At 39.4% G+C, this 23,733-nt stretch overlaps 2 protein-coding genes and 1 pseudogene across 9 annotated transcripts in view; 2 read left to right on the top strand and 1 right to left on the bottom strand.

The window, feature by feature from the left end:
- Positions 1-16,700, top strand: part of LOC103377302 (NACHT, LRR and PYD domains-containing protein 3-like) — a 30,156-nt gene extending 13,456 nt beyond the window's left edge. Inside the window, exons 1-20 of one of the 6 annotated variants that reach the window (XM_025054527.1) lie at positions 7,047-7,206; positions 7,928-8,018; positions 8,122-8,214; positions 8,510-8,659; positions 8,898-9,047; positions 9,286-9,435; positions 9,674-9,823; positions 10,062-10,211; positions 10,450-10,599; positions 10,838-10,987; positions 11,171-11,347; positions 11,433-11,497; positions 11,659-13,513; positions 13,658-13,831; positions 14,162-14,335; positions 14,493-14,666; positions 14,810-14,983; positions 15,346-15,519; positions 15,805-15,978; positions 16,326-16,700. In XM_025054527.1, the coding sequence (XP_024910295.1) occupies positions 8,141-8,214; positions 8,510-8,659; positions 8,898-9,047; positions 9,286-9,435; positions 9,674-9,823; positions 10,062-10,211; positions 10,450-10,599; positions 10,838-10,987; positions 11,171-11,347; positions 11,433-11,497; positions 11,659-13,513; positions 13,658-13,831; positions 14,162-14,335; positions 14,493-14,666; positions 14,810-14,983; positions 15,346-15,519; positions 15,805-15,978; positions 16,326-16,338 (4,278 nt within the window). In that variant the 5' untranslated portion in view covers positions 7,047-7,206; positions 7,928-8,018; positions 8,122-8,140 and the 3' untranslated portion in view covers positions 16,339-16,700. Of the gene's footprint in view, positions 1-7,046; positions 7,207-7,905; positions 8,019-8,121; positions 8,272-8,509; positions 8,660-8,897; positions 9,048-9,285; positions 9,436-9,673; positions 9,824-10,061; positions 10,212-10,449; positions 10,600-10,837; positions 10,988-11,170; positions 11,348-11,432; positions 11,498-11,658; positions 13,514-13,657; positions 13,832-14,161; positions 14,336-14,492; positions 14,667-14,809; positions 14,984-15,345; positions 15,520-15,804; positions 15,979-16,325 lie in introns of those variants that run through there. The other 5 variants (XM_025054524.1, XM_025054525.1, XM_025054529.1 and 2 more) reach the window with 5 other exon arrangements.
- On the top strand, positions 411-6,790 carry hus1 (HUS1 checkpoint clamp component). 3 transcript variants are annotated; one of them, XM_025054551.1, is made up of 8 exons: positions 411-1,658; positions 3,698-3,825; positions 3,962-4,138; positions 4,269-4,376; positions 4,462-4,536; positions 4,919-5,018; positions 5,259-5,393; positions 5,720-6,096. In XM_025054551.1, exons 2-8 carry the CDS (start codon positions 3,805-3,807, stop codon positions 5,809-5,811), a joined length of 708 nt encoding a protein of 235 aa, XP_024910319.1. In that variant the 5' UTR covers positions 411-1,658; positions 3,698-3,804; the 3' UTR covers positions 5,812-6,096. The 3 variants fall into 3 exon arrangements, with proteins under 3 accessions (XP_024910319.1, XP_024910320.1, XP_008306265.1); XM_025054552.1 differs by lacking the exon at positions 411-1,658 and adding an exon at positions 3,074-3,188; XM_008308043.3 differs by lacking the exon at positions 411-1,658 and adding an exon at positions 3,212-3,414 and having other exon boundaries at positions 5,720-6,790.
- Positions 16,701-18,800: 2,100 nt separating the features above from the next.
- On the bottom strand, positions 18,801-20,149 carry LOC103377291 (ubiquitin-conjugating enzyme E2 G1 pseudogene; annotated as a pseudogene).
- Between the last annotated feature and the right edge of the window lie 3,584 nt (positions 20,150-23,733).

Raw genomic sequence — 23,733 nt, 5'->3', positions numbered from 1 at the left:
ATAAAAGAGATGGAGTGAATTCCAAGAGATGGATTTAGTGTCTTGTTGCCAGCGAAGAATCAGAAGATGACATTTTTACAAGACTGGAGGATGAATCTTCTGAAACCGATGATCTGGAGGCTTCCCCAATGTGGTTCTCTGCAGCTCCATCACCACATGGAAAGTCCACCAGCAGGTATGAAGTTACTGAGCAGGTCTGAAGTCCAGAAGCAGGTCTGAGGTTAAACAAGAAAAAGCTCTGGGTTCCTGTGCAGATGTTCCTGTAAGAGCAGAAGAAGCAGCAGCACTTGGTATAAACAGTGATCCTCAGCTGACAGAAGAATCAGCGCTGCTCAATGTCCTGCTCACACTGCTGCTGCTGCTGCTGCTGCTGCTGCTGCTGCTGCTGCTGCTGCTGCTGCTGCTGCTGCTGCTGCCCCCTCTGACGCTCCAACATTTGCCTGCCTGAAATCATCCAGCGTGTGCGTATGTGTAGTTCAGGCTTGTTCCTTTTTCAGTCTAGTTCCTCTTTCCTTTTCTATTCACTCTGCTGCTCTACCAGTTTTTTTCCTCCTCATATTTTTTTTTTCTTTTCCTACTGGAACTGTGCATTGGAATAAGAGAGAGAGAGAGTGTGTGTGTGTGTGTGTCCGCAGAAAAGAGGGAGGGGGCTCTTGCAGTGTCCCTTTAAAATTATAAAGACCCTTGTCTTTCTCTCTCTCTCTCTCTCTCTCTCTCTCTCTCACCCCCTGGCTCTCCAGTCTTCCCCTCTCAGGTTCATACTGATCCCCAAGCAAATTAGAGGCTCTTCCACCATTTATCAGACTTCCCTTCATGACACCCTTACACTAACTGTCACATAAACACACACACACACACACACACATGCACAGGGGCCATCACACACAAGCCTTCAATAAAAACAGCTCGCAGGCTAAAGGCATGTTGGTAATCGCCCGATATCTTAAGAGTAAAAAGACGCACAAAGAACATTTATTCTCTGTGTGTGTATGTGTGTGTATGTGTGGGAGACCACACACGCCACATTGATAATTGAATTTCAGTTAAAATAAAAAATGGAATAATAAACTGTTCCACACTGTAGTGAACGTGTGGAGAATGAATGTGTCCAGAGCAGAAAAGGTGATAAACTGTTCAGTTCAAGTCTGTGTGGAACTGAATCCTGACCTGGAGGCAAACCAAGAGCTGATGTAGGAGTTATAATCCCCCACTTAGACTACACACGACAGATCATTTGTTTGTTTTTTTAAGAGAAAGGGAGCCTGAGAGTTGTACATGTACATTTATACAGCACATCTCTAGTCCTAGTGACACTCTGCCCCGAAAAAGAACCCAAATATGTTTTTAATGCTATTACGGTTGCAATGACTGATTCCAGTTCTCCTTCATTAGAACACAATGTCAATATGAGGAGCTTTATTTTCAGCACCCTGTCAACAGTAATTCATTACATAATTGAAATTGTCATTTGAAATGTCAGATACTTTTAATCACTGTTTTTTCTTCTCTTTCAGGGATTTCAGAAAAAAAAAATCAAAAACAAAACAATTGAACAGAACTACGTCCAAAACCAGAAGAAGATTTTCAGTCATTTTCCTTTGGCTTCCCTTTGGCCCTGGGTCAAGCACATCACAGCATCCACTTCCACTTTTACAAAGGTATTTGTTTTGTTTTGGTCTTCCATGACTGTTGACATCAGAAACACGTTACCGGCTTCCTCTCATATGTGATGTTCACAGCATTACAAAAACCAGACTCTGATTGCAAAATAATTTCTTAAAAAGTTTTTGAAATTGACTGAGACTTGAACTGTTAAATTCTGGGCATCTTTGAAGAAAAGTTTCCCTTCCACGTCAGTGTTATGGTGAGTTGTTCGCCAAAGCAATCTTTTGTCAGTCACAGCTGTTCTTGTGGATGTTATGCACTCTTCTGAGCTGCAGCTGTTTCAGTCAACCACTTATCACAGATGCCTTGTAGGCACAGCCAATTATTTCAGGCTGAGTCTTGTGGCAGGTTATTATCTCACTAATATGCTAATAAGCTAAGGAACTTTTAGAAAAGTTGCTGCCTTTGCAAAGCCTTATCTCCTCATTTACATATATGTATATATTTTTTGTCTTTTCACAGACATTACAAACTCCACAGCCATTTACCCAAACCTGAACCATTACAAATAAATACCTAATACTCGCTGTAATCCATTCAGAGACTAACATTTGATACTGACAACCTGTCATCGGAGTTTTAATAAAAACTATACGTAAAGTTATGTTTCTAAAGGGCCCTTCCCTGCACATACGGTAAAAGAACACAAAAACTTAACTTCACAGTCGTTTCGGCTTGCAGTCAGACAATTGCTTCACAGCTCTATCTAGTGGTGGTTTGTAAAACTACACAAATCTAAAGAAATAGGTAATTTAATACTTTAGCTATCAACAATGAATAAACAAAATTTGTATCCGCTGTAAATTTTGAGATATGTCTGTAGTGAGTATGTTACACATTTACAGTTTCTTTAAATTAATTAAATTGGCGAGAGAACGAAACGGGTAATATTACCCACAATTATTTATTGAAGAATCACTTTTAGCTTCCGTCATTAAATGTCGTCACAGCGATAGTCCTATGTCAGACCTTCGCTAAGTGAAAAACCGTTAAACACATTTTCAGAATAACCTGAAAGTTTACATTCTGGGATATATTGTATTTATTTATGTATGTTTCAATATATAAATACACGTGTAGATATGTAATAATTTATGTATGTTTAAATACAGCATTTTTTTAGATATTTATTGGTGACTTAAATTTTGACTTGACAGGGATGCGTGAGCTGCCACTAGGGGGTGCGCGAGATTAAAGATTGTGATAGCGGTTTGTTAGTAGTTTTTAAATGGGATATCCACTCAGTTAAGATGGGTAAATAAACAATTCAGTTGTAAGATATGAAATCAAAAGTTGGCATTTTAATTAATAAATGCAGGCTATATATGTGTGTGTGTTATATGTGTTTTCTGGTCATTTGAGCTTGCTTAAACATGCTGCCTTTATATGGGTTGTTGTCTCTTTTTTTTTTCAAATGGTGTCTGTAACTGGGTGTGCGTAGACCCGGTTTGGATATGTAACTTTTCTTTGCCGTGCATCCCCTGTGCACGACACAAAAACTTTGGGAACCGCTGGATTGATCGGTAGGAACCTTTCAATGCCCGTTGTTTCCAGCGAACCTCAGACACATTCGGACAGAGTTGTTAAAAACAGACGCGGTTCTAGTGTAAAAAAAAACAACAACATTTCAAAAAACCAATTGGAATCACGGGTGTGCATTAGAACAAGAGACCCTTAAAGCGCAAACATAGATCCAGATGAAGTTCCGCGGAAAAATTATAGACGTGGCGTGTCTGAATCACTTCAGCCGTGAGTTTATTTATGAGTGTTAGCCTGTTAGCGCCCATGATGCTACACTGATTTTAACGGATAACTTGCTACTATATGTGGTTATCGTTGATCACTAAACATACATGCTTAAACATAGACCAAGCCTTTATGTTGGCCGCCGTGATAGAAACTATTGTACGGTACTGGGACCGTGACTCCTGAGAGATAGGACTGTTAGATTAGAGCACAAACTTTTCTATAAGACGATCAGAGTTATCTTCATGTGTCATAAATTAAATTGTAACTGACATCTTTCCTACAGGCGTTGTCACCACTATCTCTAAACTGACGAAGACATGTGTTCTACGACTGACACCTGACAATTTGTTCTTTGTCCTGTCTGGTAAAGTGGCCAATGGAGGTGTCAGCATGTGGTGTGAACTGTCCCAAGTAAGACAACACTTGTCCTTATCTACAACGCATCACTCAAATTATGTATCTCTGGTCTTAGTCTCGTTTAAACGGAGCAGTCAGGTTTTCATATATTATTCTTACCGTTCTGTCCTTTACTCTGTTTTCTTTAAAGGCTAATTTCTTTGATGAGTACCAGATAGAGGGTGTGTCCCCTGAGGACAATGAGATCTGTCTGGAGGTGGCTCCAGAGAATCTGTCTAGAGCCCTAAAGACTGTACAGAATGCCAAAGCTGTTAAGGTGAAACTGACTAAGAAGCACTGTCCCTGTCTGACCATTGCTGCAGAGCTGGTGAGCCATTAACATTCACTGGATACTTCTGGATTCTTAACTCTTCTGTGCTCTGAATTAGCTGATGTGTGATAACAGTATTGCCAAAAATATAACTTTTGTGTATTGTCCTTTCTCATGTTCTGCTCAGCCCACTCTGTCCAGCATAGGTCGAATCGTCACACACGACGTTCCAGTTGATGTTATCCCTCGAAGGCTTTGGCATGAATTCAAAGAACCGAGCATGCCAGACTTTGACGCACGTGACAGTTTGTAACAGTTTTATACACCATCACCCTTAAGTCAACACAGTATTTTATAAATGTGTATATGTACATCTGCAGGTCAGCATCTTCCTTCCACATCTAAAAACCATGAAGAATGTCGTAGATAGGATGAAGAATCTCTCCAACTTCCTGGTATGGATCATTTCCTAGAGACTTTAAGACCTGTTTGGAATTTGTCTCTGTATGAGACACAGAAATTCCTTTTTGTTACAAAATACTTGTTTCATTACCATAAAGGCAATGTCATAGTGCACATCTTTAGATCACCCCATCCTGACAGTAAGCAGCCTCACAACAGCTGTGTTGTAATAGTTCTTCGGTGGTTTGGTCAAATCCAAGTTTAAGTCATCAAAGAAAAATAAAGTCTGATTTGAGTCTCCATTTTTTAATACACATTAATGTTGTAGAGTGCTAAATCTTGATTAATTATTTGTTGGAAGATGCTGTCTAATAACACAAATAAGGAGTGAACTAAGCAACTAAGTCATTTTCTCCTCTCATATATGCATTTCAGGTAATTGAGGCCTCCCAGAATGGACAGATGAACTTGAAGATAGAGACAGACTTAGTGTCTGTGACAACACACTTCAAAGATCTGGGAAATCCTCCATGGGGTATTTTCTTTTCCTAAATACCCCCCTTTGTCCTTGTCACCTTCTCCTGAGACCTCTGTAACATTCCCCACACCTTCTCCTGAGACCTCTGTAACATTGCTATTGTAAAACAGCACAATTGCAGTAGTTTAACCTCCAGTAATACAATAGTTAAAGTGATGTGACATTTTCTGATGTTATGCATAAGTAGAAAAGCTGCCAAGACAAACCAGTTTGTCTAGTCTGCTTTTGTTGTTGCAGGTGATGTGGCCTCTCAGGAAGGCCGGGCTTCTCAGAGCAGAAACCCAGACACCATGGCTGAGGCCAGAGTGGACATCAGGAGGCTGCAGCAGTTTCTCATGGGACAGCAGGTCCAGCCCAGTAAAGCAATGTGCAGTGAGTCATACTATGGCATGATGTATGATGTTGAATTACCACCAACTCTGCTGCATGACTCAGGGTTATGAATTTACAGGGAAATGAGAATTTACTTAAAATGTAGTTTATTGTTAAAAATAAATAAATCTGGGATTTACCTCTGTCAATTTTAAAATCCAATGCAATGTATTATAGTTAAATTTAAAAAAAAAACAAAACAATGAGAACAAGATTTGTGCATGTTTAGTTTTGTCTGAAAATAATGAACATGTTTAAAAGTCATGTTTTGTTGCTTGATGTTCAAGGAAGAATCAAGTGACACTGGTTGAAATTTATTTCCACAGATATCGTCCACCACAAAGTTGTGCACCTGATTCTGCTGCACGAGGACATGTCTCTTCAGTATTTCATTCCCGCTGTAGTACAGAGTGGATGATCAGCTGACCATTGACATTTCCTTTGGTCACTGTGAGTTTGAGGAAATTGAAAAACAAACTGTTGATAGTGGCATTGTTTCCCCTGTTGTTCAAGGGTGAATACAGGAAAAGGAAGCAGATACAGAAGCACGCATTTGTGCAGCACAGCAGGACATAATGGAAAAGACATAAGAAAATTATTTGTGAAGATGTTGTTTGCAAAGTTCAAGTGTTTTTCTGCAGTAAATGAGTGAAATTTATTTTTTTATATTTTTATAAAGTAGTAAACTATTTGTAATTTGTAATTTACTTTTCTTTCAATAGTTTTAGGCAGAAACGATTTGTTGTTTGTTACCGAATCTAAAAGCATGGTTGAAGTCATCAGAGCTAAAACTGTTGCTTAAAAGATGTAATGAACATAATTTGAGTTAGTGAAGCTTAAATGCTTTACTCGTGATGCTGAGTGTCTTTGCTGTAAAAAAACATTTTAAAGGTGAGTTGATAACATCTTCAAGCTAATATTTTTGCTGCTATTTCTGTGGTTAAAGTGTTGCATTTGCTAATGATACTGAAGCTAACATTTATGTTGTTACTGAAGCTCAGCTTAAGACATAGTTGTTGTTACAACTGCAAAGAAATGTTTATAATTACTGAAGAATCTCAAAAGCAGTTTTAAAAGTAGGCAACTGGAATCACCTCAATTAAAAGGGGTGTGGTGTGTTTTGTTTTGTTTTGTTTTTTCGACACCACGCCCCCAGTACTTTTAAAATTGCTTTTGAGATTATTATGATGATCTAGATGACTGATAATATCCACAGGTATTATTACTGAAGCTCAATATAATAATCTTTCTGCGAAAGTTATCAATGTTAATAGAACTCCAACTGACTTCACAAGACTTCACTTACACGTAACAAATGCCTTAAGAGTTAATGACGCCAACGGTGCTAAGACATCAGGAATGTCACTTGACTTAAAGTTGTCAAATTTGACCTAAAAGCTTCGCTGTTGTTGTTTTCTGACAATGTGGGAAAATTTGCTGCTAAAAATACTATCGATTACACGGTTACTTGTGTTAAGACGTGGCTCAAAGTTTGCGCAGTAACTGAATAATGTTGGCAAAAGCACATCAAACCTGCAACTATTACCGTAACGAATGATTCAAAATAAGTATTGTTAAAGTAAGTAAATGTTACTTGTGTTAAGACGTGGCTCAACGTTTGCGCAGTAACTGAATAATGTTGGCTGCAACTGTAGACAAACCGTATCTGTTGGCTGCAACTTGTAAACAAGCCTTATCTGTTGACTGTACAGACTTTGAACACGATACTTGCTCCACCTGCTTTTACTCCGCCCTGGTTCCTTTGTGGCGCAACATCGAGACTTCGCTGAGGAGTTGGTAATAACGAAAAGGGGTGAGTTTTGAACCTAAAAAGTAGAATATAGTCTCTCAAAATAAATTGTGTTTCATATGCATTACTCTAAATGTAAAGAGGGTACTTCAGTCCAACAGATTTTCCTATTTCCCGTGTTTCGTGTTAGTCGTTGACATATTCAAAATGGCGAGTTCTCGACCTCAAAGTCGATGACGAGGAAATGAGTGTCCACTGACCGTAAGGGATGTCTGCTTTACGGACAGTTTTAACTTCAAAACGTGACAGAAAGACGGGGAAACAGTTATATTTCTGTAATAGGTTGTGAAGTTTGAGACTTTGATGTCTGACGTCGAAATAATTTACAGAAACCGATCAGAACGAGTGCTCCATAAAAAGTCGCTACGCAGTCATAAGTCCTTCAAAGATCTTATCAGTGAGCAAATAATAATAAGGGAACTTGAGATGTAGCTGAGTGCTGCAGGGACAAACCATGTGGGCATTACCACAAGAGATTGTCATATGTATTGAAGATAGAAATCATACTGTTGGACTCGCAGCAGTTTTTGTGGTCGTGGCGCTTCCTGTGGCTGTTTACAGGAAAGAAGTGTCAAAGCGAAAGTGAAACCTAGTATTGCAACGGATTTTTTTTGTGTGTGTGTGGGCGGGGTACATATATAAATATATGTATATTTAGCCAAAACGTTTTTTTGTTTTAAACGGAGACTTTTTTATTCATAGTATTGTTATACGAACCTTAAAGGTCCACAAAGGCATTTTTAAGGAGCCTCGGTGTACGGTGCTTGGAGTTCCAGTGTCGGACAAGAAGCGACCACCATATACGTAAACGTCACGTAAGCCAAAATGTTTTATTTGATATTTTTATCAGTTCAGTAATTTCTTTATTTATCTGTTTGGGGAAATGAAAAGTCCATTATCACCCATTATTTTTCTTAGGCCAAATGGTGTGGAAAAGATGAATATCTCACAGAACGACAGCGATGGAAGTGGACCTCCAGAACTCAGCTGTCTGTCTTTAAAGAGTGACAGGTCCATAGATCCACCTCCAGTGTTTAGCCGTATAGTTCTTTCACCCTTCAAGACAAAGTATGCAAATCATTATCATCTATTTATCTTCATATGTTTAAATAAGGATTGCAGAACTTTTATGTTAAATTGTTGTAATCAATTAATCTGTTAATTTTGTCTTATCAATATTATCAATTTTTGTATGTGTGGTATATTTTATTTGACATTTAATATTTCAGTCATAGCAGTTCAGTAATTTCTTTATTTATCTGTTTGGGGAAGTGAAAAGTCCATTATCACCCATTATCTTTCTTAGGCGGAATGGTGTGGAAAAGATGAATTTCTCACAGAACGACAGCGATGGAAGTGGACCTCCAGAACTCAGCTGTCTGTCTTTAAAGAGTGACAGGTCCATAGATCCACCTCCAGTGTTTAGCCGTGTAGTTCTTTCACCCTTCAAGACAGAGTATGCAAATCATTATCATCTATTTATCTTCATATGTTTAAATAAGGATTGCAGAACTTTTATGTTAAATTGTTGTAATCAATTAATCTGTTAATTTTGTCTTATCAATATTATCAATTTTTGTATGTGTGGTATATTTTATTTGACATTTAATATTTCAGTCATAGCAGTTCAGTAATTTCTTTATTTATCTGTTTGGGGAAGTGAAAAGTCCATTATCACCCATTATCTTTCTTAGGCGGAATGGTGTGGAAAAGATGAATTTCTCACAGAACGACAGCGATGGAAGTGGACCTCCAGAACTCAGCTGTCTGTCTTTAAAGAGTGACAGGTCCATAGATCCACCTCCAGTGTTTAGCCGTATAGTTCTTTCACCCTTCAAGACAAAGTATGCAAATCATTATCATCTATTTATCTTCATATGTTTAAATAAGGATTGCAGAACTTTTATGTTAAATTGTTGTAATCAATTAATCTGTTAATTTTGTCTTATCAATATTATCAATTTTTGTATGTGTGGTATATTTTATTTGACATTTAATATTTCAGTCATAGCAGTTCAGTAATTTCTTTATTTATCTGTTTGGGGAAGTGAAAAGTCCATTATCACCCATTATCTTTCTTAGGCGGAATGGTGTGGAAAAGATGAATTTCTCACAGAACGACAGCGATGGAAGTGGACCTCCAGAACTCAGCTGTCTGTCTTTAAAGAGTGACAGGTCCATAGATCCACCTCCAGTGTTTAGCCGTGTAGTTCTTTCACCCTTCAAGACAGAGTATGCAAATCATTATCATCTATTTATCTTCATATGTTTAAATAAGGATTGCAGAACTTTTATGTTAAATTGTTGTAATCAATTAATCTGTTAATTTTGTCTTATCAATATTATCAATTTTTGTATGTGTGGTATATTTTATTTGACATTTAATATTTCAGTCATAGCAGTTCAGTAATTTCTTTATTTATCTGTTTGGGGAAGTGAAAAGTCCATTATCACCCATTATCTTTCTTAGGCGGAATGGTGTGGAAAAGATGAATTTCTCACAGAACGACAGCGATGGAAGTGGACCTCCAGAACTCAGCTGTCTGTCTTTAAAGAGTGACAGGTCCATAGATCCACCTCCAGTGTTTAGCCGTATAGTTCTTTCACCCTTCAAGACAAAGTATGCAAATCATTATCATCTATTTATCTTCATATGTTTAAATAAGGATTGCAGAACTTTTATGTTAAATTGTTGTAATCAATTAATCTGTTAATTTTGTCTTATCAATATTATCAATTTTTGTATGTGTGGTATATTTTATTTGACATTTAATATTTCAGTCATAGCAGTTCAGTAATTTCTTTATTTATCTGTTTGGGGAAGTGAAAAGTCCATTATCACCCATTATCTTTCTTAGGCGGAATGGTGTGGAAAAGATGAATTTCTCACAGAACGACAGCGATGGAAGTGGACCTCCAGAACTCAGCTGTCTGTCTTTAAAGAGTGACAGGTCCATAGATCCACCTCCAGTGTTTAGCCGTATAGTTCTTTCACCCTTCAAGACAAAGTATGCAAATCATTATCATCTATTTATCTTCATATGTTTAAATAAGGATTGCAGAACTTTTATGTTAAATTGTTGTAATCAATTAATCTGTTAATTTTGTCTTATCAATATTATCAATTTTTGTATGTGTGGTATATTTTATTTGACATTTAATATTTCAGTCATAGCAGTTCAGTAATTTCTTTATTTATCTGTTTGGGGAAGTGAAAAGTCCATTATCACCCATTATCTTTCTTAGGCGGAATGGTGTGGAAAAGATGAATTTCTCACAGAACGACAGCGATGGAAGTGGACCTCCAGAACTCAGCTGTCTGTCTTTAAAGAGTGACAGGTCCATAGATCCACCTCCAGTGTTTAGCCGTATAGTTCTTTCACCCTTCAAGACAAAGTATGCAAATCATTATCATCTATTTATCTTCATATGTTTAAATAAGGATTGCAGAACTTTTATGTTAAATTGTTGTAATCAATTAATCTGTTAATTTTGTCTTATCAATATTATCAATTTTTGTATGTGTGGTATATTTTATTTGACATTTAATATTTCAGTCATAGCAGTTCAGTAATTTCTTTATTTATCTGTTTGGGGAAGTGAAAAGTCCATTATCACCCATTATCTTTCTTAGGCGGAATGGTGTGGAAAAGATGAATTTCTCACAGAACGACAGCGATGGAAGTGGACCTCCAGAACTCAGCTGTCTGTCTTTAAAGAGTGACAGGTCCATAGATCCACCTCCAGTGTTTAGCCGTGTAGTTCCTTCACCCTCCAAGACAAAGTATGCAAATCATTATCATCTATTTATCTTCATATGTTTAAATAAGGATTACAGAACGTTTATGTTAAATTGTAGTAATCAATTAATCTGTTAATCTTGTCTTATCAATATTATTGGTCTTTGTATGTGTAGTATGTTTTTAGGGGAAATGACAAGTCCATTATCACCCATTATCTTTCTTATGCCGAATGGTGTGGAAAAGATGAATATCTCACAGAACGACCGCAATGGAAGTGGACCTCCAGAACTCAGCTGTCTGTCTGTAAAGAGTGACAGGTCCATAGATCCACCTCCAGTGTTTAGCCGCAAAGTGCCTCGACGCTACCTGAGTCGTGTTCAGCGTCACTTTGAATTAACCAGGTACTATCAATGTATTTTGTTTTGTACAACTACACTTGAAATGCCTTTTATGTGGCTTTAGAGCAATAAAGAAACTTCTTCACAGAGAGGACTTTGGTCAAGTTCTGTGGAAAGATCCTGTTTCCTACACTGATGGATACACCCTGCAGAGTAAGATCATTTGATTAATGTCAATACATTTGTTGTGCAGCTTTGAATTATAAAGAGACATGAATATGCACCTTCAAATATTCCTGTATGTGTTTTTATTACGTCAATGACCACCTGTGTAAATTCTTTCATTTGGAATGACTTTGTGTCTTTTTTTGTAGATGACATCATTCTACAGAAGACGTTACATGAACATAAGCTGAGTCTGAGTAGAAAACATGGACATGTTGTTGAGGGAATTGATGAATCTGGAAGAACTCTCTTTTCCGAGATCTATATTGAGCTTTACATCACAGAGGGACTTGATGAAGAGGTCAATACCCAACATGAGGTGAGGCAGCTTGAGACAGGTTCCAAAACCAGAACCATCTCTGACACTCCCATCAAGTGCTGTGACATCTTTAAACCACGACCTGACCAGCAGGGACCCATCAGGGTCGTTCTGACCAATGGTGTTGCTGGTATTGGAAAAACCTTCTCGGTTCAGAAGTTTACTCTGGACTGGGCTGAGGGTTTAGAAAACCAGGATGTGGGTCTGGTGGTTGCCCTTTCCTTTAGGGAACTGAACCTGATCAGAGATCAGCAGTACAGTCTTCTCAAACTGCTACACGTTTTCCATCCAACATTACAGAAGATCACACCAGAGAACCTCAAAGACTGTAAACTTCTGTTCATCTTTGATGGTCTGGATGAAAGCAGACTCTCTCTGGACTTCAGGAGCACAGAGATTGTGAATGACGTCACACAGATGTCATCAGTAAACGTGCTGCTGACAAACCTCATCCAGGGGAATCTGCTTCCCTCATCCCTCATCTGGATAACTTCCAGACCAGCAGCAGCCAATCAGATCCCTCCTACATGTTTGGACAGGGTTACAGAAGTGCGTGGCTTCACCGATACCCAGATAGACGAGTACTTCAGGAAGAGGTTTAGAGATGAGGAGCTGTCCAACAGAGTCATCTCACACATCAAAGCTTCCCCAATGCTTCACATCATGTGTAGAATTCCAGTCTTCTGCTGGATCAGTGCCACAGTTCAGGAGCACATGTTGACCACAGACAAGAGAGAAGAGCTGCCCAAGACTCTGACTGACCTGTACTCACACTTCCTGTTGGATCAGATGAGGAGGAAAAGTATAAAGTATCATGAGGGAAGTAAGACACAGGAGCTCAATGACACTTACAGAGATGTTCTCCTAAAGCTGGGGAAGCTGGCATTTGAACACTTGGAGAAAGGAAATATAATGTTCTATCAAGAAGACCTGGAGCAGTGTGGTCTGGATGTCACAGATGCCTTGGTTTGCTCTGGAGTTTGCACTGAGATTTTCATGAGCGAGAGTGTGATCCTCCAGAAATCCATCTACTGTTTTGTTCATTTGAGTGTGCAGGAGTTTTTGGCTGCAGTCTACATGTTTCATTGCTTCATCAACAGGAAGACAGATGTACTGCAGGGTTTCTTAAAAGAAGAATACAAATCTGTAGAGTCACTCTTACTTCATCCATCCAGGTTTGAAACGCTCTTTGGGTATTTCACAACTACGGCCGATGCTGATTTACCGTTGACCATTTTTCTGACAACAGCCATGAAGAAAAACCTTAAAAGTGACGGCAGTCACTTAGACCTGTTTGTTCGCTTTCTTCACGGCCTTTGTCTTGAGTCCAATCAGAGACTTTTGAAAGACCTCATAGGTCAAACAGAGACCTGTCCAGAAAACATCCAGAGAATCATCAAGAATCTAAAGGAGATGAACGTGGATGATATTTCTCCCAGCAGAAGCATCAACGTCTTTCACTGTCTCACAGAGATAAAGGACCAATCAATGCATCAGGAGATCACAAAGTTCCTAAGGTCAAAAAGAAAATCTCAACACCTCTCTCTAATCCATTGCTCAGCTCTGGCCTACATGCTGCAGATGTCAGAGACTGTTGTTGATGAGTTGGACCTGGAAAAGTACAAGACACCAGTGGAAGGCCGACAGATGCTGATACCAGCTGTGAGGAACAGCAGACATGTTCGGTGAGTCCAGACGTACTGACTGCCAGAGATTCTGGATTTAATTTTTGTTTTTAAATTTTGGTCAGCCAAATTTTAGATCTAGCGCTATCTATTCAAGACAGTTGTCCTGTTACATATTTCATCGAATTTACCTTGTTCCCACAGACTGTCTGGGTGTGAAATTACAGAGGCTCACTGCGAAATGGTGGCATCAGCTTTAAAGTCTGACCCGTCCCACATGAGAGTGCTCGACCTTAGTGGAAACTACCTGGAGAATTCCAAAGTGAAGATCCTCTGTAATGGCCTGCAGAGCCAACACTGTCAGCTGGAGACTCTCAGGTCAGTAAACACAACAACAGATCCAAGAATTTAAGCAGTTAGCACCATGTTCTTCCACTCAAAAACTCATCTTTAACCAGTACATTGTACGTTGGGTTCTAGAGTGTGTTGGATTCTTTGTGAGTCTGAATGTTGCCTCCTAGCACTGGGGCAGGTAGATGACAACATTTGAATAGTAAGGTGGTATGTGTATTCCCCAGGAATATAAGGGCACTTCATGGTGATGCACTCCTGTTGTTTTTAACAGTTGGTCTAATTAGACAATTGTGACTGTGTGTCAGTTCCTCTTTATTTTTCGAACATCAGCAATGATTGCTTCCTTTTTTTTAGGATGGATGGGTGTGATCTGTCAGAGATCAGCACTATGTCAGTGATCTTGACTCTGAAGTCCAAATCATTCAACCTTAAAGAGCTAGACCTGAGTAGCAATCGCCTGATGGAGGATGCTGTGAAGGAGTTGTGTGATTTCCTGCAGAGTGAACACTGTCAACTGCGCTCCCTGAGGTCAGTTTAGTGGGCGTTTTCATATCTTTATTTTGTTTCTGTGCTTCAAAACCTCTAGTAACATATTGATGGCTATATTCTATATGTGGTTAAAACAGATCTAAATATCCCACTAGTTAATATTGACTTTAGTCACTCTTTCTTTTTCTTTCTTCAGGTTGGCTGCGTGCAGTTTGTCAGAGTACAGCTGTTCTTTACTGGCCCGGGCTCTGAAGTCAAACCATTACCACCTGAGAATACTGGACCTAAGTCACAACCACCTGCAGGACACAGGGCTGAAGGAAATGTGTGATTTCCTGCAGAATCCACTCTGTCAGCTGGAGTATCTGGGGTCAGTAACTAGTTATTAGTTACTGGTACTTCTGACTGTGCTGCCTCTACATTTTGATGGTGGATTTGTTGACCGTCCTGTTATCAAGAGCCATTTTAACATTATCTAAGGGGATTGCTGAACATTTTTATTTCCATATTCAGGCTTGCACGTTGCAGTTTGTCAGAGATCAGCTGTGCCTGTTTAACATCTGCTCTGGAATACAATCCCACCCACCTGAGACACCTGGATCTGAGAGGGAACGAACTACAGGACTCAGGAGTCAAGCATCTCTGTGATTTTCTGCAGAGTCCAGGATGTGAACTGGAGACTCTGAGGTCAGTCAGTGAGAAAACCTGAGAAAACTGATTTTCATAACAACATAACATAACAAAAGACCAATTTAGACTAATTTACCTAAAATCAATCATAATAACTTCAAGAAGAAACTGGCATTTATTAAGTACTATAATACAAAGTTCCATTGTGAAAATCAGTGATTACAACTTGAAGGGATGCTGAAGCTGCCAGAATGCTACTGCCCCGTTTGGCCAGGTTTTTAATAAATCATTTCTAAAAAAATCTAAATATAATGTTGACCTGAGAGATGGATGCAGCAATTAAGTCCACAGCTACAAAATATTTTCCATGGTTTGCTTTTGGAGAGTGCTTTAGAGAAAAAACTCTTGTCTGTTCTCAGGTTGTGGTCTTGCAGTTTGTCAGAGGTCAGCTGTTCTCTTCTGGCCTCAGCAATGATGAAAAACCCATCCCATCTGAGAGAACTGGAGCTGAGCGGGAACCAACTGCAGGACACAGGCGTTACGTCACTCTGTGCTTTTCTATCAACTCCATTTTGTAAACTGGAGATATTAAGGTCAGACTCCATGTCTTCTATAACAAATCAGTCTACCTCTTAAAAGTCAAAATAAAATGCTCATTTAGGAAAAGGAAGTATATAAAGTATAAGTAATGTTATACTGTTGCTGTTAACTAAAATCACAATAAGCTAAGCCAAAGACTCAGATGAGTAGTCATTAATATGTATGTAGTATTCAGTGTTGTAACTATAAGCTACTTGACATTTGAAGTAATCAGTCCAGCTAATGTCCAATAGTAAAGTTCGACTGTGAATATTAACTCGGTTCTGTTTTTCCTCCAGACTGAGCAGCTGTGGTCTCTCAAAGACCAGCTGTGATAGTCTGGCGTCAGCTCTGAGGTCATGTCAACGGTACCCGAAAGACCTGAATCTGAGCTACAACCACCTGAAGAAGTCAGACCTGGATGAGCTGTTAGAGCTCTCGATGAGTCCAAACTACGGACTAGAGACTCTGAGGTCAGTTTAAGACGTAGTCGGTACATAAGACTTAGTCATACATGTATATGTGACTATGTATTGAGTCAACTTCAATATGGTTTGAGCTAAATTGAACTCAAAACAGGCGTAGATCAAGTCTTTAGTGCAAATTGCAATGGAATGTTGTTCATGTTTTTGATGGCTTGTTAATTTTATTTATTTAGTACATATTATTTATTTGTCAAACTTTAACCATATTCAGGAAAATTCAAACAAACCTGAAATGATTTTTATTTAGTTTTAACAAGATTTAACCTGAATTAAGATTTCTAAAAAACTCAGCTACTGCAGTCCTTGCTGATTCTGTTAAATTTCTCTTTTCACAGATATATTCAGTGAGCGAGCGCCCATGGTGATTCTGTTAACCAGACAAAGCATCATCTGCGTTGGCTGAGACCATGTCACCCTATTTATCCACCTGTATTTGATTTCTTTAATTCCACCTTTGAATTTAATGTTGTACTCTCACTAAATTGCTTGTTTATTCAATCGCAAATAAGCTCACCAAGCAGAAAGCTTCCTTAAAACTTACAGAGAGACTTCAGAAAAAGGCCAGATGAAAAGATGAAAAAACAGGATGGTGGAAAGTAGGTAAGAAAACATTTGTTTAATGTTTAAAACCTGCTGTACACCCGGCCCATAGGAAGGGCCAATAGAAGAGTGGGGCAAAGAAATGGGCCCTCAATAAGTTAAAAAAAAAACCTGAACTATATTGAGCCCACATTTGGGGAGCAGATATTCTGTTAACAGGCTGCCCCCAGCAGGTGCCAAGCATAGGGTTCCTCTGGGAGTCGAACCCACGACTCTTTGCTTTTGAGGTAGGCGAGCTATTCGCTATACTATGGAACTGCATAGGTCAGTTCCATAGTATAGCGAATAGCTATAGAGTTATGGAAAAGGAGAGATCCTGGCAGAACTGGCCGAAGTTGTAAGCACATGAAAGAGAAGGAGAGCAGTTAGGGCAGTGTGGTCAAAGGAACCGGCTTGTTATTGGATGGCTGCTAGTGCAAATTCAGGCCCTTATGGCACTGTTGTGTGGTGTGCAAATAGAAAAACTCAGATGTTTGAGTCACACCTCCCATTAGGGGGAGGGGGTCTGCTATTCAGGCCCAAGATTATCTTGCCCTGGGCTCATGCAAGACTGTCAGCTAGCCTAGTTTCAGTACTGATGAATGTACAGTATGTTTGTGACATAGTTGAGGCAGGATGGAACAGCTGGAGAAAAGTATCAGGAGTGACCTGTGACAGAAGAGTGACAGCTAAGGTGAAAGGAAAGATTTACAGGATGGTGGTGAGACCAGCCATGATGTGTGGTTTAGAGACGGTAGAAATAGGCAGAAGACAGGAGGCGGAGCTGGAGGTGATAGAGTTAAAGATTCTCTTTAGGATGGACAAGGATGGACAGGATCAGGAACGTGAAGATTTCACGTCCAGTTGCTGTTCAACAATGATACTAACAATTGGCTAACTTTTCTTCTACTCTACTTTGTATTGCTAGCTTAAACCTAAACATTGACTTTAGACATGCCTCCATTTTTCCCCTGCTCAATGGGTTTTTAGGAGGATACTTTAAGTTTTTTCACATTTATTTCAAACTGCAATGTCCCTTGAGACAAATGTGATTTGTAAATTGGGCTAAACAGATGAAAATATTAATTTAAATGACTTGACTAAGAGTCGAGTCATTTTGAAATATTTTGTTATTCTTTAACAAATAACAACTAAAGTACCAAAATGTGGCCATTCTACAGCAAGATAAAATTGGACTTTGATGATAAAAAGTTATTCTCATTATTAGTACCTAATGTAATATAATATATGTAATCATAATATATAATATAATGATTAAATAATGTAATCATAATAATAAATATATCATTAATAATAAATAAAACAAATAATAAAAAATACATTTTTATTTTATTGTTTGGTTTTGATTATTATTAATCAAAATCACAATTAAACAAAATCATTTACACAGTTTTTAAAACATACAATGATATAAATAGTATAAAACAAATATGGATAAAGATTTTTTTTAGATTCTCAAATATTTGTGCAAACAAAAAATTAAAAAAAATAGACTAAAGTCACTTGCACCTTACTTTGCTGCTTGAGCTCACAGAACGCTGCTTTGTTTAAATGTAAACATAATGTAATAACTCACTTTCCTACTCATGTATGTAGACATATTGGCTTTATTTTTTTAAACGTATCACAGATCAATAAAAGTTATCAACACAGTATTATTTCGTATTTACTTTTCTCTGAGTTAGGTAATAGCCGGTCATATACGTTATAATGTTGTATTACTGCCCTCCTAGATTTTCTTTATGCTGGGCAGAAGCAACAGTTGCCAAAGACCTTAAACCATTTGTTCTACGAAATGTTGTGGAACAATCAGTGCAAGAACGTAATGGATACCAGAATCAGGCACAGTAGTGTTTTTCTTTAACCAGAACTATAGTGTTTTGAGAAAATGACCATGAACACAATCTGAATTCTTCAGTAACCCCAAGGTAAGTCCTGGAAAGTCACTTGTCCTAAAAGGATCAAATTCAAAGTCATGTATTTGGTTATTTTAAACCAAAATTGTCTTTTAGTGAACATGTGTATAGCTTTGCATTGTTATCGTATTTCCATCCGATGTTTTTAGATACATTTCCATTAGTTCCATTAGGCCACTTAGTGGTGGTTACTGGTATTGACAAGTATTGTGAGTATCAGTCATTCCTTTCTTGAGCTGATCTTATTCTTAGCATTATTTGTTTTTCAAGATAATCTGTGAAACAAGTGTTATCTCTAACAGAGCATCATCTGCAAAGAACTGTCTTTATTTTGGTGATTAGTGATAAGCAACGTCACATATACACAGTGTTTAGTATCCTATTCTGGTTTCTCACAGTGGACTATAATTAATTTGTTCTGCAAAGTCCATACCTATCTATCAAAACTTGACTTTTGATTTTTTTTTTTTTTGGAGATTCTCTTTATTTGACAATTGTCTTTATGTTCCTTCAGATTTAGTCAGTACTTTGTTGTAGGACACTTCCTATGGAGCTACAGCAGCATTTTCCCGCCGCCGTGCACACCGGTGTCGTCTTTAACATGCCCTTCGGATCCTCAACATCCAGGTCTGCCAGCACTGACTCACCCGCCATGCCATGACCTACGCACCCGTCTTCTATTCTTTGTATAAAAAGTGCTACGTTTATGTTTCAGCCACACGCGGTGAAAATCCCTCACCTTTCCCGTCACATACGTCATGGCACTGATGATAAGGACTCGATGATGTATGGTGGTTTTAAAACCTGCCTCTTCTGAAATTTTATCAGGTGATTTTCTTAACTGCCTTGCTGCCCCAGGCTTTAGTCAAACACCATCTCTTGACTTTTGCGCACACATCGCGCCACGTTTCTCTTAAAAACTCCATGTGGATCCTCCCTCCACTCCTTAGCTGCGTCCACATTGGCTGCAGACTCTCCATTAGGGTCAGCCAACATGGAAATGACGCTAATCAAAATAGTTTCCACTGTGTGAATCGGTAGCCAACGCTCCTCAGGCTTCTCATACCCATATTTGTCTTCGCCAGGTTCGTGCAGGATTGAGATGCAAACATCACCATTCGTGGCCACGTTGGGATGCCAGATTTCTGTAACAAATGTCATCTTGGGAGGTTTAAGAGGGTAGTCGCGGGGGAAGAATAGAGTAGCCTTAAAGACGCCTCCTTCGTATAGTGTGTCCCGAGGCCCCATGACGACTACTTCCCACTGATATATGTCATCGTCATTAATCAGACCTGCGGAAAAGCCTTCCACTGGGTTCTTATTGAGCTCTGCCAGCTGTTTACGCAGCAACAGTGAAGACTGTTCTGTCATTTTGAAGGTTAGGAGGTTAAACAGCACCTGAAAACTCAACCACCCTGTTGGGTTTTCTGTGTTTCTTGCAAAACCCAGCTTTATCTAAATCCCTTTAAGGCAGGTGGCATATGTAACACACAGTAGCCACAGTTGATCAAAGAGCTTTTCTCTTTTATCTTCCTATGACATCATCTTTCAAGTCAAATGTGCAGTTTAGTCGTCAGAACGCTAACATTACCTTACAAACACATAAGGGAAGGGAAATGAGAGGATACAAGAGGAAGGAGGAGAGACTAAGATCCAGGAGAAGATAGATAGATGATCCCGTATTAAATGATTAAATTCAATAAGGAGCAGTGATGCAACACTTGCTGCTGTTTAACCCTACCTCTGTTTAACTTACTTTTACAAACCACTGTCAATCATCAGTGTACAAGAAAAAAAAATAAAAATAGGGATTAGCTCTTAGGTGTGATTGATAAAAAAAATCGAAAATGTCAGCACTTAAAGTCTCAGTGGATTTGCCAAAGGTGTCGGTGGAAACTGTCAGTCCATGTGTTAAAACCTTTTTGACCGGACTGACGGCAGAGCAGTGGAGCTTGTTAGAAACAGGCACGCCCGATGATTCCACCAGGCTCCGTTTGGCTGACATGCTGCTGAACGTCTTTCGATGCGTGGTTGGCGTCTTATCAGACTCTTTGCAGAAAGGCGTGTCAGTGGATAATGTGCGAGACAGTCTGGAAGACTCCATCGAGCGCAGCTTTGCCGAGGCCGTGGGCGTGGAGGTGGTGAATGGTCCTGGCTCTGACACGGTGACAGAGTGGATTGCAACTGAAGTTGTTGCCCTGGCCAGCAGTGAGAGACCAGCACAGCCGAAGCCGACAAACTCGTTGATTCGCTCCGTGTGCAGAATGTTGAAGAGGTGTGCAGGAAAGATGAAAAGGTGCTGTGGTGGGAAGCAGTCACGATACAGCAGCATTCAGACTTCCCCCAACCAGACCAACAAGGACAGTGATGCCCCGTCATCAATTAAACAGGTGGTCCAGGAGGTCATCAGTGAAGAGCTAAATCAGATTATTGAGCCTTTTGTGGAGGAAGTGGAAGATGTGACGTATAACCAGTTACAAGAGCAGTTGTATAACGAGACTGATGCTGCTGCAGAAGACATCGCTCAGTCTGTCACCGAATACATCGGTTCCAAAGAGTCCAAAGAGTCCGGATTTTTTATTCCTAGTCCAAAAGCCCAACAGCAGAAGAATTTAAAGGGAGTGCGAAACAAAATTGGCAACTTTTTTGCTAAAATGTTTGCTAAAGCTTCAATCTGTCGAATTTTCTCACAAGTAAAGACAAAGTTCTCGGACGAGGCCAAAGTTGACGACGACGAATCAGTCAAGTCCTTATTGGAAGATGCTGAACCTTTGCTTAACACCATTGGTAAAACCCAAGTAACTGACGAGGAAGTAAGTCTGCTTCGCAGACTTGAAAAGATTTCAAGGGACGACGTCCTTGAGTTGACGGGGGAACTCAGCGACGTCCTCTACGGTCACATCACCGGTGAAATGGCTCCGGAAGCATTCAGGGAGGACGTACCAGGAACATCATCATCTGAGGCTCAGCCGTACGCTAGAATGTATGCAGACATACGGCAAAGGGTTATTTGCTTCTTGTCACTGATGAATTGGTGGTTGGAAAATCAGGTTGCCCGTTACAGTGACAGAGTGCTGCTTGCTTTGATGGAGAATGAGACTGTGACCACAGCACAAGTGATAGAAGGACCCAGGGAGGAGGTAATACCTCTGCCGACGTACACCGAGGCAGAGCAGGAGGACGCAGCACAGACATGTCTTAAACTTGTCATCACAACTCTCATCAAGAAAGCCAGAAAGGCAGTCCAAGGCGACAGGGCCTTCTTCACAGACTTGGAGACAACCATTCAACGTCTGGTTGATGACACCTGGGCAGAGCTCAACGGCACAAACGTAAACATCACCCCAAGAAATGCTGAGAACTTGGCCAAGGCCATATTCAAAGATCTCCGCAGAAAGTGGAGCTCTGCAGTGGGAGTCCTGGTTGCTGTGGAAACGAGGGACAAGAATCTTCCACAATGCATTGCTGCCTCTTGTAAAGCTCATCTGCTTAAACAGCGCAGCAGCTTCTTCAGCATCTTTTCACAGTAAAGTGATGTGAGAGAGTGGCTGTTAATTTAGGGTTTTTTTCATAAACTTCAACTCCCCTCTGTAACAGGTTAATAGTTGCTCAGGAGCACATCACATTGTTGCAGGCAATGATAGCATTTCAAAAGAACAGAACTGCCTTCACCCCAGTAATGATGAGGGCTAGGGAGTAAATCCAGAGTGAGGAAGTGCAGCAGCATTGAAAAAACCAGCAACATTCAAACCAACGTAACTGGGCAACTGGACAACTCTAGAACAACAGGATCCAGCAGGGGACAGGATAACGTTGTGGATCATTTAATCCGGAAAGAGCAGCAATACAACATTACGAAAAACTCCTCCAAATATTCGAAAAAATACATTTGCTGAGATTAACATTTGCGTTGACAATTCCACCACAGTTTCCCTAAAAGTTAGGTCTGCTCAGTGATCACCGTTGTCTTCAGGAATACATCGGAAAAGATGGATTACAAAAAGCACCACTCTGCATCAGTTTTTATTTAAAACATATTACAAGATGTTAAAATGTTCCTTGAAGGTTGATGATGGATGAAAATCACCACCATGTCACCTAAAGTATTTGTATATGCATTTTGATGAGGTACCTCTGACTGAAGAAACACTTACCTCTTTCAGGGGAAAGTTGGAAACACAAAGGAATTATGTGGAAGGCAAGCTGGTGACTTGTTTTCTATGAAAAAGCCAAAACGTTCTTGCGACAATTGAAAACTCACCCTTTGCCCTCACCTTCACAGCTTGCACCATTTCCATTGCCCTATTAATAACATTCTCGAACAAATAGTTGAAATCACAGACGCTGACGGCCCAGGTCAACTTTTTTTTTTTTATTGCATTAGAATTTTTTTGACTTATTGAAAAACAACTGAAGTTGTAAAGTAAACATGTTAAGGCCAGTTCGCATTTCTTCTGTGAGTGCAGGGTTTTTTGCTCTATTTTTTTTTTTTTTTGACCGTAGGTCACGGTAATTAGACTGAAAAATGTCACAGTTTTTTCAGTCTGCACTCATGAAGATACCTCCACCAGATGGACTTGTACCTTTACAGACATTTCTAAATTAAGATTTACTCAGTGGGACCCACCTGTACAAAAAGCTTGGCGCTATCTTCAGGCTCTTTTCACCAGAAAAAGTCACATTCAGAAGGACCCTGAAGATCTCATCTTGCAGAATTCCAGTATTTAAAACATAGGACCAACGGTTAATATCTTTGACGTACCTGACCATTCTTCTGAATCATTGTCAGGCCAAATTGTTTGACTTTTAAGAGGTGTCATGTTATGGCATGTTTGCCATACTGTACCAGCAGCACAGCGCCATCTTCAGGATCCTTTTATAGTTAGTAATAAAACAAACACAGTCAGAAAAACCGCGGACCCAAAAGGACACCATGTTACTGTTTTAACCCAAAAGAGTTGGTAATAAATTAGTGTGAATTAGTTTTGGTGGGTGGCTCATGTTAACTACATGCTGTAACTCATTCGCTGTAGGAATACAACAGTTCAACAAACAGTTGAAAACAATGGGAAGATGGAGGGTTTTTTTGTTTTTTTTACTCTTCACGCCAACTGTTGGGTTTCTCTTTTGATGTTATTGTCAGGTCTCGGCCTTAATATGTAAAGTGCCTTGAGATAATGTATGTTGTGATGTGGCGCTATAAAAATAAAAAATTGATTTGATTCAT

This window comes from Cynoglossus semilaevis, chromosome 3 (assembly GCF_000523025.1).
Source record: "Cynoglossus semilaevis isolate Cse_v1.0 chromosome 3, Cse_v1.0, whole genome shotgun sequence".
NCBI lineage: Eukaryota > Metazoa > Chordata > Actinopteri > Pleuronectiformes > Cynoglossidae > Cynoglossus > Cynoglossus semilaevis.
The sequence above is the reverse complement of the archived record's forward strand: the minus strand, read 5'-3'. Positions and strand labels throughout refer to the sequence as shown.